Source organism: Thalassophryne amazonica, chromosome 11, assembly GCF_902500255.1.
Source record: "Thalassophryne amazonica chromosome 11, fThaAma1.1, whole genome shotgun sequence".
In the NCBI taxonomy this organism is placed as follows: Eukaryota; Metazoa; Chordata; class Actinopteri; order Batrachoidiformes; family Batrachoididae; genus Thalassophryne; species Thalassophryne amazonica.
The window spans coordinates 64,226,843-64,241,421 of record NC_047113.1 but is presented as its reverse complement, the minus strand read 5'-3'; the positions used below and the strand labels follow the sequence as shown (position 1 = coordinate 64,241,421).

At 39.8% G+C, this 14,579-nt stretch overlaps 1 protein-coding gene across 1 annotated transcript in view; it reads left to right on the top strand.

Moving 5' to 3' along the window:
• LOC117520693 (C-terminal-binding protein 1) overlaps window positions 1-14,524 on the top strand; it is a 40,087-nt gene extending 25,563 nt beyond the window's left edge. Inside the window, exons 6-12 of the mRNA XM_034181991.1 lie at window positions 142-266; window positions 5,859-5,948; window positions 8,148-8,278; window positions 9,634-9,761; window positions 10,350-10,464; window positions 13,730-13,932; window positions 13,980-14,524. Of these exons, the coding sequence (XP_034037882.1) occupies window positions 142-266; window positions 5,859-5,948; window positions 8,148-8,278; window positions 9,634-9,761; window positions 10,350-10,464; window positions 13,730-13,925 (785 nt within the window). The 3' untranslated portion in view covers window positions 13,926-13,932; window positions 13,980-14,524. The remainder of the gene's footprint in view (window positions 1-141; window positions 267-5,858; window positions 5,949-8,147; window positions 8,279-9,633; window positions 9,762-10,349; window positions 10,465-13,729; window positions 13,933-13,979) is intronic.
• The last annotated feature ends 55 nt before the right edge of the window (window positions 14,525-14,579 follow it).

Genomic DNA, 14,579 nt, shown 5'->3' with positions numbered 1-14,579 from the left:
ACTGGAGCCGGCGTTATGTCATTTATGGAACGCAAAAGTGAACAAAAAGAATCTGAGACACACAGGAACTGCATGAAGTATAGATGTGCTTTTATATTAATACATGTGCTTGTATTTGTGTGTGTGTGTGTGTGTGTGTAGGCCGGGTGGGCCAAGCTGTGGCTCTGCGAGCCAAAGCTTTTGGCTTCAATGTGATTTTTTATGACCCTTATTTGGCGGACGGTGTAGAAAGATCCCTGGGACTACAGAGGGTCACCACACTCCAGGTAACTAACACACACACTTGTTTTCATGACATATCATGACACATGCCTTATGAGTACAATAACATCACACCGAAAATGTGAAAAGTTTTTTAAGTACCAAAACTGGCCACTAGGTGGTGACATTGAAGATGAGCAAAAATGATAACCACACTTAATTTCCAAAAATTGTGATATTTTAGGACATTGGAGATTTTTGCTATGGGAGCATATTGGCGGGGACTATAACACTTTAGAGTGCTCGGAAAAATGAGGACGTGGAAAATGTCCTTGTTTTTCCCACTGTTCTGATATTGAAGGTGTGTTATCGTAAAAATGAATCGTGAAGTGCACACACATACACACAATCTATATAGATTTTTTGTTTCCAGTTTGTATAATAAACACTGTCCATTTGTTGACATAATATATAGAAATCAATATAGCAACAAACCATGGATAACTAAGGGGCTTCAGAGGGCATGTAAAAAGAAAAACGTACTATATAAACAATTCATAAAACTACGAACTAAGGAAGCTGAAAGTAAGTATAAAACATATAAGAATAAGTTAATCAATATCATGAGACTCAGTAAAAAAACATATTATAATGAGTTACTTGTCAAAAATAGAAATAACATCAAAAACACATGGAACATATTAAATGAAATAGTAAAAAAGAATAGAGTAACTAGAGATTATCCTTCATTTTTTCAGAGTAACAACTACATCACGATTGATAACGACGAGTCTATTGCTGAACACTTTAATGACTACTTCGTTAATGTGGGTAAAAATCTTGCCAGTAAGATTGACTCATCAACTAATAACTTCTGGGTAAATAATTAAACGTGAAAGGGAAATACTTGATCTGGTTCATGGTTCAAAAAGTAAGAAATTGACTGATTTTAATAATTTGGATATGGCTTTATTAAAAAAAGTTATTGATTGTATAGTAAAACCGTTCAATTATATTTGCAATATGTCACTAAGTACTGGTAAATTTCCTTCTCAAATGAAAATAGCCAAAGTAATTCCTCTGTTTAAAACTGGTGACAAACACACATTTTCTAATTATAGACCTATATCACTCCTGCCACAATTTTCCAAAATTTTGGAAAAAATATTTGCTAAAAGATTAAATGATTATTTACTGAAGCATAACATCATTTGTGAAGAACAATATGGATTCAGAAGGTCTCGAACTACATCACATGCTTTGATGGACTTTGTGGAAAGTATTGCAACTGCAATTGATAATAAACAATACACAATAGGTGTTTTTTTTATTTACAGAAAGCGTTTGACACAATTAACCATGGAATACTATTAAGTAAACTGCAGAAATATGGAATCAGAGGTCTGGCATATGAATGGATAGCTAGTTATTTACAAGGCAGATTTCAGTATGTTCAATTCAATAATACAAATTCTGAACTCAGGGATGTCACATGTGGGGTGCCGCAGGGCTCAGTGCTGGGTCCTTTGTTGTTTATAATCTATATAAATGATATAAGTTGGGTGTCGAGTTCACTGAGATGTGTCCTTTTTGCGGATGATACAACTGTGTTCTGTAGCGGTGAAAATCTTGAACAGCTTCTGGACATAGTGGAGAAAGAACTGGAAAAATTTAAGGTTTGGTTTGACGCTAATAAGTTGTCACTCAACCTTGGGAAAACTAAATGTATTATATTTGGAAATAAACAGGCACCCAAATGTAAAAATTTAACTATAAACAATAAGGAAATTGAGTTAGTAACAGAGAATAAATTTTTAGGTGTTATAATTGATAATAAACTTAGCTGGAAACCACATATAAATTATGTGAAATCAAAATTGTCAAAAACTATAGCCATTTTGTATAAAGCCAAAGACCTACTGCCGCAAGAAGGGTTACTTACTTTATATCATTCTCTGATGGTACCATATATGACATATTGTGTTGAGTCATGGGGAAACACTTACAAATCAAATACCAATCCAATATTCCTTTTGCAAAAACGAGCCATACGAATCATCTGCAATAAACAATATCGTGAACCAACTCATTCTCTATTTGTGTCTTTAAATTTATTAAAATTCATTGATTTGGTCGATTACATTACAATTCAAACTTTATTTCGAGCGAAAAACCAAGCCTTACCGAGACATGTCCAGAGTCTGTTCCGATTGAGGGAATCCAGATATAGTTTAAGAGGTTGTGCAATTTTTATGAAACCACCAGTAAGAACAAATGTAAAGGGTTTTTGTGTGTCTGTGGTTGGGGTGAGGAAATGGAACAAATGTTCAACAGAGGTTAGAATGAGTAGTACCTTAGTGAGATTTAAGAAACTACTCAAAAAGAACATTATGTCTAAGTATCATAAAGAAGCAAATATAATTTGATTTATATGGAATGTTCAATTTATAAGTGGGACTTATTGTATATTTGAATGTGTGGGTATGTATATGCGTATGTAGATATATAGATATGGGTAGGTGTATATGTATATAAGTGACTGTGTATATGTATGTATATATTTATGTTTGTAAAGTATATACGTATGTATATAGGTATATGTGGCACAGCCCAAGCAGAGGGTCACCCCCAAGAGCCTGGTCTGCTTGAGGTTTCTTCCTTATAGGGAGTTTTTCCTCACCACAGTTGCCTAGTGCTTGCTCTGGGGGTTGGTAAGGTTAGTCCTTACTGGCGTAAAGTGCCTTGATTTGACTTTCTTATGATCTGGTACTATATAAATATAATTATAAGTGAATAGTATATTGATGTGTATGTCTGTGTGTCGACATGTAGTAGTGAATTTATATTTATGTAAATATGACTGATTAGAATTGTTGGACTTGTACTAGCAGGGGTGGGCGCTAATAAGCTTTGCTTCAGCCCACACCCTTTCGGACTCACTAGTTTTGTCTGTGTTTGTTTGTGGAATTGTTCATTTTTTTCTATTTGAATATTTTGTGTGCCGAATTAAAAAAAATTAAACTAATTAAACTTAAAGATGTATAGGTCTATATCTATATATATATAGATATAGACCTCCCTCTCTCTCTCTCTCTCTCTCTCTCTCACTCTCATATATATATATATATATATATATATAGTAAAACGTGCATAAACCATCATCGTATAAACATGATATTTGCACTCACTGGACAAAAGCAAAAGTCCCAATGCTTTTGTATGGTTTTCCATGTAATAAATACCATATATAATGGATTTTGTATAATGAATTTTCGCTCATTTCGGACAAAACGTCCAGTTCCATTGCAAAGCATTTCAATTAAAAATTCCTTGTGCATACCAGAGAGAGGAGTCTGGACGTGCCTCGTAACAGAGGTATGAAATGAAGTTCAGCACTGACACTCGATTCAAGGATAGTCGGTAGTGTATTCTTTGATTAAAAGACCAGGCATTTATTTTTTTCGAAACCATGCTCAGACAGACACAGGACCTAAACGAGGCAAGACGTAATTCAAGGCTGTTGATTATTAACAAAATGCTGCTTGCTGCTGCCTTCACTGTACTTCAGAATCAGATTTTTTTATGGTCATTGTAAGCAGTACAACGAAAGGTAAAGTGCAAGTCTTTTACTGCAAATATGAACCTGAGTAAACCAAACGCAGACAAAAGGTCTGGGGAAGAAAAGAAAGTAAACATAAAATTTAACAGAATGAAAAAGGTGTGTTCAAAGTGCAAATAAAAAAAAGAAAAAGATTTTAATTTATAAGTACGTAGTAGCGAAAAAGGCAGCACAATGGCTTAGTGGTAGCACTATTGCCTCACAGCAGTAAGGTCACGGTTCAATTCCTGCCTGTGGCCTTTCTGTGTGGAGTTTAGGGGTTCTCCCCGTGTTTGGGTTCCTCTGGGTGCTCCGGCTTCCTCCCACATCCAAAGACATGCAGGTCAGGTGGGTTTGTAACTTAAAAAAATTGCCCGTAGGTGTGCCTGCGGGTGTGAGTGTTTATCTATATGTGGCCCTGTGACAGACTGGCGTACTGTCCTAGGTGTCCTGGTCATGCCCTATGACTGCTGGGATAGACTCTAGCACCCCACAGCCCTTAATTGGACTAAGCAGTTGAAGATAAGTGAGTGTAGTAGCAAAAAGATTACATATAAAAAAGAGAAAAGTATGTACAAAACTGTGGATATTTCAGTGGCGGTGGATATTGCCCATCAACAAATATTGCACTTATTTCAAGTGTGGCATGTGACCTGCTATTTGGTTCCAGTGGAATTCAAAGCTCTAACAGCAGTTGGGAAGAAAATCTTTTTCATTCTACTTGTTTCAGTGGCCTTGGACCATCTGCCTGATGGCAGCAGCTCAACAGAGAGTGTCCAGGGTGGGATGAGTCCTTTAGGACGGTCAGTTTCTCATCTTTGTGGACTCCCGGGAAAAGGAAGTCCCTGACCCTTTCCACACAGGTCCCCCCAGTGATAATGGACTGAATGTCTGGTTTGCTTCTCCTGAAGTCTAAGATTAGCTCCTTGGTTTTGGATGTGTTTAGGAGCAGGTTATTTTCTCTACACCACACCATCAGCTGTTCCACCTCATCCCAATGAGTGGACTCATCTCGTCCAGTGATACAGCCTACCGCTGTGGTAGGCTGAACGTCAAGAACAGCACCATATACACATCTTTAACACACACACACACTGACATCCTGTATGAGGAGCACCATTTTATTTTATGACAATTCATCATCCTTCACACTGTTTACAGTACATATATATATTATATATATATATATATATATATATATATATATATATATATATATATATATATATATATATATATATATATATATTATTTTCTCAAATAATGCAGTCTTAGCATGCTCACATTAACACTGTGAGTTATCACCTTCATCGTGTTAAGTTTCAGTGCCTGTATCACTGTCTAAAATAAAATATTACGGTATGCAAGGTTAAAAGTACATAATCTTTTTTTAATGACTATCCTGCACTTTATAAGGAAATTGAGTTAATCTAATTAGGTTTTACCAATCATTTTATTATTGAGTGTGAGAAATGCAAGGTTGTGTTTTCTTAATCGAGCTATGTCAACTTCTCCCATATAACTTGGTTATTCAAATGGGAAACACAACGGACAGTTAATTGGAACAACTTATTACAGTTATAATTTTTTTTTTTCAAAATATACTATTAAGTGTAACAAGTTGTTGCAATTGTACAAAAATTACAGAATATACAATTAAGTGGCACAACTTGTTCCAATTAATGGTATATTTTGTTTCGTATTTAAACAACCAAACTGTGGGAGCAGATGACATAACTCTCTTCAGTAAATACAGCATTTCATTTCTTACACTTTTATGACATCAACAACACAGTACATTTCAAATTCAATTTTCTGTTGATCCACTGAAGAAGAAAAGATAAAAAACAAAAACCCAGATAATGATGACATTATATTTTACCAAAGTAGCAGAGCATTAGCAGTTGTGTCATTGTTAATTTTCAACTGACAAAGTTGTAATTTTCACATGCAGTGCACGTGTTCTTTGTACGTGTGCTTGTGCTCATCTGTGGAACCGTGGATGTGTAACGAGGAGGTCGGGAAGGATTCATGTTCTCTGTCTCATCTTCCCCGTCAGGATCTACTTTTCCACTCCGACTGTGTGTCGCTGCACTGCAGCCTGAACGAACACAACCATCACCTGATCAACGACTTCACCATCAAACAGGTGGGTTGGCTTTGTTTTAGTTTTTATTTTTTGTTTTTTTCGCCTGTCCAGTTTTGGCTGTGTCGCTGGAGGATCTTTTGGACTTCACACGGACAGTTAGAAGCAACAGATTCCAAAAGCAACACTCAGATGTGAAACACACAACATCACAGCCAGAAAACCCAGAAGACTTCACTACATCATATACGAGGTCTATTAGAAAAGTATCCGACCTTATTATTTTTTTCAAAAACCATATGGATTTGAATCACGTGTGATTGCATCAGACAAGCTTGAACCCTCGTGCGCATGCATGAGTTTTTCCACGCCTGTCAGTTGCGTCATTCGCCTGTGAGCAGGCTTTGAGTGAGGAGTGGTCCAGCCCCCTCGTCGTTTCATTGCCAGGAAATGGCGGAATGATTTGGGCTTTTTTTCCATCAGAATTTTTTCAGAAACTGTTAGAGACTGGCAGCTGGAAACCATTAGAAAAATTTATCTGGCTTTCGGTGAAAATGTTACGAGCTTGGTAGAGAATAAGGAGTGTTACTGTCGCTTTAAGGACGGCCCCCAGTGGCTGTGGGGCGCGCCGCGGTCCGAAGCCGCCATCGACAGGCTGAACGACCATTTCATTTCTAAACGGATGGCTGTCTGGATCCGTGACCATCGTGTGCCATTTCTCTGGTTATCACAAGAGCTGGACATCAACCATTTTCCGGCAGATTTCACTTTTAACAAGAGATTTTGTCATGGAAAGCCGAGCGGAGGCTTCGCGCGTCACGACCGATTTGCTGATGGAGCGAGACAAAACCACCTCCGTTTTGGTCTCACAGGACGGCTTTGAGATGGCGTTCAGACAGCTGTCATTGGTTTTTCCATCGAGTGATTATCTGAGAAATTGTGGATGTGCCTGGACATGCCAGAACATGTCCAGTGAGGCTTCATCACGGCATTGCTGTGTGACATGCGGCACCACCGTGACGCGCGGAATTCCTCCGCACGTCTGTCTCAATGTGCCGAAAAAGTGCTGATGTCCACATCTTTTCACAATTCCTGTGCTAGTCAGACGACGTCTCGGATAAAACACAGTGTCCAGTTTGGAAATGAACAGCACATTCCACTGTTACAGGAGTTCTTGTCATGGAAAGAGGAGCGGAGGCTTCGTGCGTCGCGGCGGTGCCTCATGGCGCACAGCAACGCCGTGATGAAGCCTCACGGGACATGTTCTGGCATGTCCAGGCACATCCACAATTTCTCGGATAATCACTCGATGGAAAAACCACTGACAGCTGTCTGAACGCCATCTCAAAGCCGTCCTGTGAGACCAAAACAGAGGTGGATTTGTCTCGCTCCAGTAGCGAATCCATCATGACGCGTGAAGCCTCCACTCGGCTTTCCATGACAACATCTCTTGTTAAAAGTGAAATCTGCCGGAAAATGGTTGATGTCCAGCTCTTGTGATAACCAGAGAAATGGCACACGATGGTCACGGATCCAGACAGCCATCCGTTTAGAAATGAAATGGTCGTTCAGCCTGTCGATGGCGGCTTCGGAGCGCAGCGCGCCCCACAGCCGCTGGGGGCCGTCCTTAAAGCGATAGTAACACTCCTTATTCTCTACCAAGCCCGTAACATTTTCACCGAAAGCCAGATAAATTTTTCTAATGGTTTCCAGCTGCCAGTCTCTAACAGTTTCTGAAAAAAAGTCTGATGGAAAAAAAGCCCAAATCATTCCGCCATTTCCTGGCAATGAAACAACGACAAGGGGGCTGGACCACTCCTCACTCAAAGTCTGCTCACAGGCGAATGACGCAACTGACAGGCGTGGAAAAACTCACGTATGCGCACGAGGGTTCAAGCTTGTCTGACGCAATCACACGTGCTTCAAATCCATATGGTTTTTGAAAAAAATAATAAGGTCGGATACTTTTCTAATAGACCTCGTATAGTGACTAACACACTTAAAATATTTACAGCCAAAAATCTGGTGTCCTACGTGTGTGACTTTGGAATTTTTTTGTCAATTAATAGAATATTGCATTCATTATTGCTTCATTACATGTTTCTGAACAAAAATAAGTTACTGAGACGTTGACAGATTCTGTGTATGAAACTGACTCGATTCCACTGCAGCTTCTCTTTAAACCATTGCTTTCATTTTGTTCACACCAACATTTCATTTTGCTGGATTAAAAGCCCGCCCGCATGTGTTTGTGTGTTAAAGATGCGTCAGGGGGCTTTCCTTGTGAACACGGCCAGGGGGGGTCTGGTGGATGAGAAAGCTCTGGCTCAGGCCCTGAAAGAGGGCCGGATACGTGGTGCTGCTCTCGACGTTCATGAAACAGAACCCTTCAGGTACTATAAGAATGGTTGTGTGTGTGGTTTTTATTCATTTATTTAATGTGGTTACCTGTAAACTCCTGATTGTAGCTGTTGACATGTGAACAAAGTGTGCACGTTGACCTGTCAGTGATGTTTACTCCGTCAGTGTGCAGGACAAAATAACGGGGTCACTTACCGGATATATCAGGATATCACTTAATTCCATTTTATACATTTTACACAGTTCAGTAAGTTAATTCGCAGGAAGCGTAAAATATGCTGCAGATGCTCATTTGATTTCTTCTCTAAACATTCAGAAATTCGCATTGCTGACTTTTTTCCTGATGCTGATTTTTATTTCTGATCACTGCGCACTGATGTTACTTCCTGACCTTTGACCCTTTCCATTTTCCATTTTGTCTTTCATTCTGATCTTTGATTGTGATTGGTCACCTCTGATCCTGATCATTCATCTTTGATCCTGATTACTCATCTCTCATCCTCTTCTTTTGTCCTGATTGCTAATCTTTAATCCTGATCGTTTATCGTCCATCCTGACCTTTTGTCCTGATTGCTGCTCTATGATCTTGGTCACTCCTGTTTCATCCTGATCGTTTGCTCTGATTGCTGGTCTTTCATCTGGATTACTCATCTTTGATCCAGATCTTTGATTCTCACTGCTGCTCTTTAATCCTCATTGTTCATGTTACATCCTGATCTTTTGTCCTGATTGCGCATCTGTAATCCTGATCACTCATATGTCATCTGATCTTTTGCCCTGATTGCTGATCTTTTATATGGATTACTAATTTTTGATCCAGATCTTTGATCCTCACTGCTGATCTTTTGTTCCGATTGCTGATCTTTAATACTGCTCACTCATCTTTCATCCTAATCTTTTGCCCTGATTGCTGACCTTTTATCTGGAATACTCATTTCTGATACAGATCTTTGATCCTCATTGCTGATCTTTTTGTCCTGATTTCAGATCTGTAATCCTTATCACTTGTTCTGATTCTGAACTTTGATTCTGATCACTCATCTTTGACCCTGATCTTTGATCCTCACTGGTGATCAGCCTACTAAATCTCAACAATGCGTAGTCCAGGAGGTCTAGGCCACTAAACCTTTCCTTGCCAAAAAAAAGCACGTAAGCCGCAGGTTTCCACAACTCCACCCAACACACAGTCCTTTTAGGATAAAACTAGACATCTTTTTCCACATTTCTTCTTGCCTTTTGTCTACATTAAACATAGTGCTTCCAAACATTCCAAACTAATGCAAATGTCGCCCATGCATATCTGCACACAGACATTTACCCTTATAGGAACAGCAGCACACCAAACATCAAAACATTATTTACTCATTCTTCTGTGTATTTTTCATAGTTTCAACCAGGGCCCCCTGAAGGATGCTCCTAATCTAATCTGCACCCCACACGCTGCCTGGTACAGTGAACAGGCCTCACTGGAGATGAGAGAGGAGGCCGCCAGGGAGATTCGACGAGCCGTCACAGGTAACCCACTTACACGTGCTGTGCGGTCATACAGACCTGCGAACCCTCATAAAAATGGAAACAGCTGAAGAGGGAACTGTGCTGCAGACGAGTGAAAACTATCCTTCCTTTTTTGCTTTTTTCCTCGGCATAGCACATTAAAGATGTTTGCTGTTTACACTCATAGGCATGCCAGCATGGTAGAAGTTAATCCATGAACAGCAGCAGGTAGAGAGACGATAAGGAGAAAAAAAAATGAATCGGTCAGTAGTTGACATAATTTATATATTTATTCATTTATTTATCTGTAGTTCATGTTTGAGGCAACTCATCTTGTTCTTTGTATTTTACCTGTGTTGAGTTTCAGGCGTAAAACTGTACACTGACTCACACCTCCTTTTTTCCTCTCTTTCCACTATATGGGTTTTACTTCTCCTCAATGCCTTGCTCCCCCACAATTTTGTCTAGCATTAAGTGTCTGCAGAAACTGGGATTCTGAGGTTGACCAAAAAATAACCTGTCTGCACTGAAATGCAATGCTTTATTCTTTACCACTTTTCATTTCTCACTCTATTTTTCTATCTGTTGTTCTTGATCCCTATCTTTAAGGTCGGATCCCGGATAGTCTGAAAAACTGTGTGAATAAAGAGTTCCTCACTCAGACCAACCACTGGGTGGGAGTCGACTCAGCTGCTGTCCACCCTGAACTAAACGGGGCTTATAGGTAATAACAAGCAACAGGATGCATTTAATTTAATTTATTTATTAGCACTGGGGAAAAAAAATCTAAATGATACATAACTTTGTTATGTGAGGATTACAAATACAAAAATATAGATATTTAAACATCAAAAAAGAAATATTTATTTGAAGAAGGAGGAGCACAGGGTGATGTATGAGAGAGTATGTTGGCACACACAGATTGGAGACTGTAAGGTGGTGGAATGGTTGGATGCATTGGATGGTTAGTTGTAGATTGGCGGAAGTGAAGAAGAGGAAGACAACATGGGACTAACCAAAGATCACAGGAAACTGAAAGAGGAAGACAGTTGTGCAAAATTTAAGCAGGAGGTGAAAGAGATGTTGGGTAGTGGTGTAGAGGTGCTGGATGACTGGACAACTACTGCCAAATTGGTGAGGGACACACCATGGCTATTCTGTCTGCACGCGATGAAATTATCCCATGATCCACAAAGAAATCATGTTAAAATCACTCCATTTTTCCTCGTGTGGAGTAGAGACGCCGCACAACACCATGTGTGCGCGCGATGCCGAGCTTACATGTTCCACCTTTGGGGAAAAAAACACTTACGGTATGTATTTGTGTATGATACTGATACGTATTTAATTAAAAGTTAAAGAAAATAGCGTGGAGAGTGAAAGGCTGCTTAGCTCACTGTTACACATTGTAGATAAAAAAGAGCTGATAACACAGAGAAGCTTCTTTTCATCAAAAAGAATCTGCTCCTCATATTTTCAAAACAGGGTTAGCCCTCACAGACATAAGTAAAGTTACTGATGACAGTTTCAGTTCAGTTCCTGGTGTTGTATATTTTGTAGTGCTGAAGTCCACAGGTTAGATTTCAGTGAGATGTCTGGCAGTGTCATGTTTGTTAAGAAACAGTTAATGTTAAAGGACAATTTGTTGTAGTCAAAAAGTGAAGTTACATGATTTATGTGAAATGTTTGTAAATAAAACAAAACTAATGATATTGGTAGCAGTTACAGTCAAAAAGTAAGGAACAACTGATGAATAAAACATGATTTCAAAGTCATCATAAAACTGTAATGGTACCATGAAGTATTTGTATTGGTACTCTGTATTGATGAGTACCCAAATGTATGTATTTGTACTTGTACTTAGTCTGGAAAAAAAGTGGTATCGGTGCATCCTTACATTATATGTATGCAACGGATTAACTACAGTCAGGAGGCGCCGAACAGTCTACGAGGAATCGCCAGGACCAATTAGTCATGTATTTCCTTGATTAAAAGCCTAACTTTGAATCAGGACCTGCCTCTTTTAATGACCAGGTCAAAACTTTGTCTGAAAAAATAAACGCCTGTCTTAAATAAGTTCCGGGCATTATGTGCATTCAAAAGGATTACATTTGGTTGAGTCACTCTTTTTCTAAGTCAGCTGCGGAGTGGCACTTTAAAATCCTAAAGCCTGATTTATGCTTCTCCAGCTCCATAACTCTGTGGCCATTCAATGACGTTGACGTGCATGTTACCCTTTTAAAGTTCTCTGTCATGTCTTTATGCAATTTATCACAGGAACAGCTGCTTTTTCTGGATTAATTTGTCCCTCAATGAGCTCCACTTCTTTATACAATCATCAACCTCCAAAGCACTGGTACATGTAATTTCCCTTCATGAATTGCGGGTCATTTCAGTGTCTTTTTCCGACTCAGTGTTGTTACGTTGGTCATATTTGCAGACTTTTCTGCCAAACGTATTTGATCCATGATTGAAATGTAATCAGTTTGCGCAGAGGAAGAGAGTGAAACTGGAAAAATGACAAATCACAGCCCTTTGTGGTCTTCGTTATTTTGCAGGTGTGTGGGTTTGCAGCCATGCAGGGGGCTCTGATCTAAAGTGGTTGTCTTTGGTTCATCACACCCAGGGATATGTTTAAAACTTAACACCATATTACAGTGCAGCCAGCAAGTAGCATTTATTAAATAACCACCGGCCTTGAATTACATCCTGCCTTGTTTAGGCACTGGGTCTGAGCATGGTTTGAAAAAATGCCCAGTCTTTTAATCACAGAAATACGGTGCCCACTGTCCTCGAATCGGCGTGTGTCAGTGCTGAACTTCATTTCCTACCTCTGTTACTGGGCACGTCCAGACTGATCTGTCCGGTATGTGCAAGGATTTTTAATTGCGATCAGACATGAAGTTTTGTCTGATGTGAGAAAAATCCATTATACAACATCTGTTATATACGGTGTTTATTACATGGAAAATATACAAAAGCATTGGGACTTTTGCTTTTGTCCAGTGAGTGCAAGTATCTGGTTTATGTTGTTATAGGCGATGTTGGTATAGGCGAGTTTTACTGTCAACAGATGTTTGCTTTGAGACTGCTGATGGAGACGTACCGGAAAGACTACAAGGAGCTGCTTGTGAATTTAAAGAAAAGTTATGACATGGTACCAAGAGAAGAGCTGTGGTAGTGTATGAAGAAGTCAGGAATGAGGGTGATGCAGGATATGTATCAGGACAGTGTGACAGCAGTGAGATGTTTGGTAGGAATGACAAACAGGTTAAAGTTGGAGGAGGGATTTTATCAAGGATCAACTCTGAACCCTTTCTTGTTTGCAATCGGGATGTAATGTTTGACAGACAAGAGTTAGAATGAGTCTCCATAAACTGTGCTTGCACTGCAGATGACATTATGATCTGGCTGAGGCAAGTCTAAAGAGGTGGAGATATGCACTGGAGAGAAGGGGAATGAAACAGTAGGATGGAATACATGTGCGTGAAACAGAAGAAGGGTAGCAGGCAAGTGTTGAGAGAGCACAGGTGGTACAAATCATTTGTGTGTGATATGCTTCACAAAGCCGAAATGTTTAAGTAACTGAACAATTGTTTTGTGTCATATCTGTTACTTGTTTTTCTGCTACAGAGTAAGACAATTTGGGTGAACATTCTCAATATGTGGTGATTCCTTCATTTTTGCTATGGGCTGCGTACTGGCAGCAGCATCATGAAGAAAAAAATATACAGTGGAAGAAGTATAACTACTTTTCTAATTGCCCTGCAACCCCCAGTTCAGTTCAGTTATTATTTCTCTTTACTTTTGAGTCCACTGTGAAAAACATGAGTCCACTAATGCTTTCAGATATCAGACAGTCAGAAGGAGAGCTGAGGAAATAGAACCATCTTGGGTCCATAGCCTTCAGGCGGGAATATATTGCCGTCGTCGACTGACTCTGATCTGCTCATCTGCTACCATCTGCTCCCCCTTTCTCCCCCCTCCAGGTACCCCCCAGGAGTGGTGAGCTTGCCAGCTGGGGGCCTCCCGCCACCTGTTGAAGGCATTGTGCCCAGTGCCGTGCCCATCACACACACCCTCCCACAGGCTGTCACGCATCCTCCCCATGCCCCGTCTCCAGGACAAAACACAGTCAAACCACCAGAGGGCGACAGAGAGCAGCATCCAAATGACCAACTGTAACCCCCCCTCCCACACACACACACACACACACACACACACACACACACACACACACACACACACACACACACTCCCTATGTTGTCAGGTAATCTGGAGACGGTTGCCATGGCAGCGGGTGTCATTGCAAAATGCTCCCTAGCTGAAATGTTATCTGATCAACAGGTTGAGGGCCCAAATAACAACTCTGAGTTCAGTGGTGATTGGTTCCCAGCAGCCAGTTCATTGTGTGAGGAGGAAGCAGAGGAGTGGATATCTACTGGATGCTCTCACTGAAGAGCGAGACATTTGTCCTCTGCTCCAAAGAGAAGTCCTGAGAAAGACTGACGCTAGAGATCAAAGTCTGCCAATTAATTTTCACGTAGCAACTATAGTTGACATTTCTCTCCCAGAATAAAAACAAATACAATTTCCTGTAGATTTGTAAAGAAAGAAAAAACCCATAATGGATCAAATTTAGACTTTAGGTTGTCCAACGTTAGAAGGCAGGTTTCATGTCTCTCTTTTTCTGTGTCCTTTCTTTAGTTTGATGTAAAAGCAACAGTTGTAGGTTATGAAATGAATGTAACCCGTCTGTGTACAGTTTTTAGACTGACAAGAAGATGATATTTGTTTTCCAACCTGAACAAAACTGTGGGTTATGTGATCTCACAATG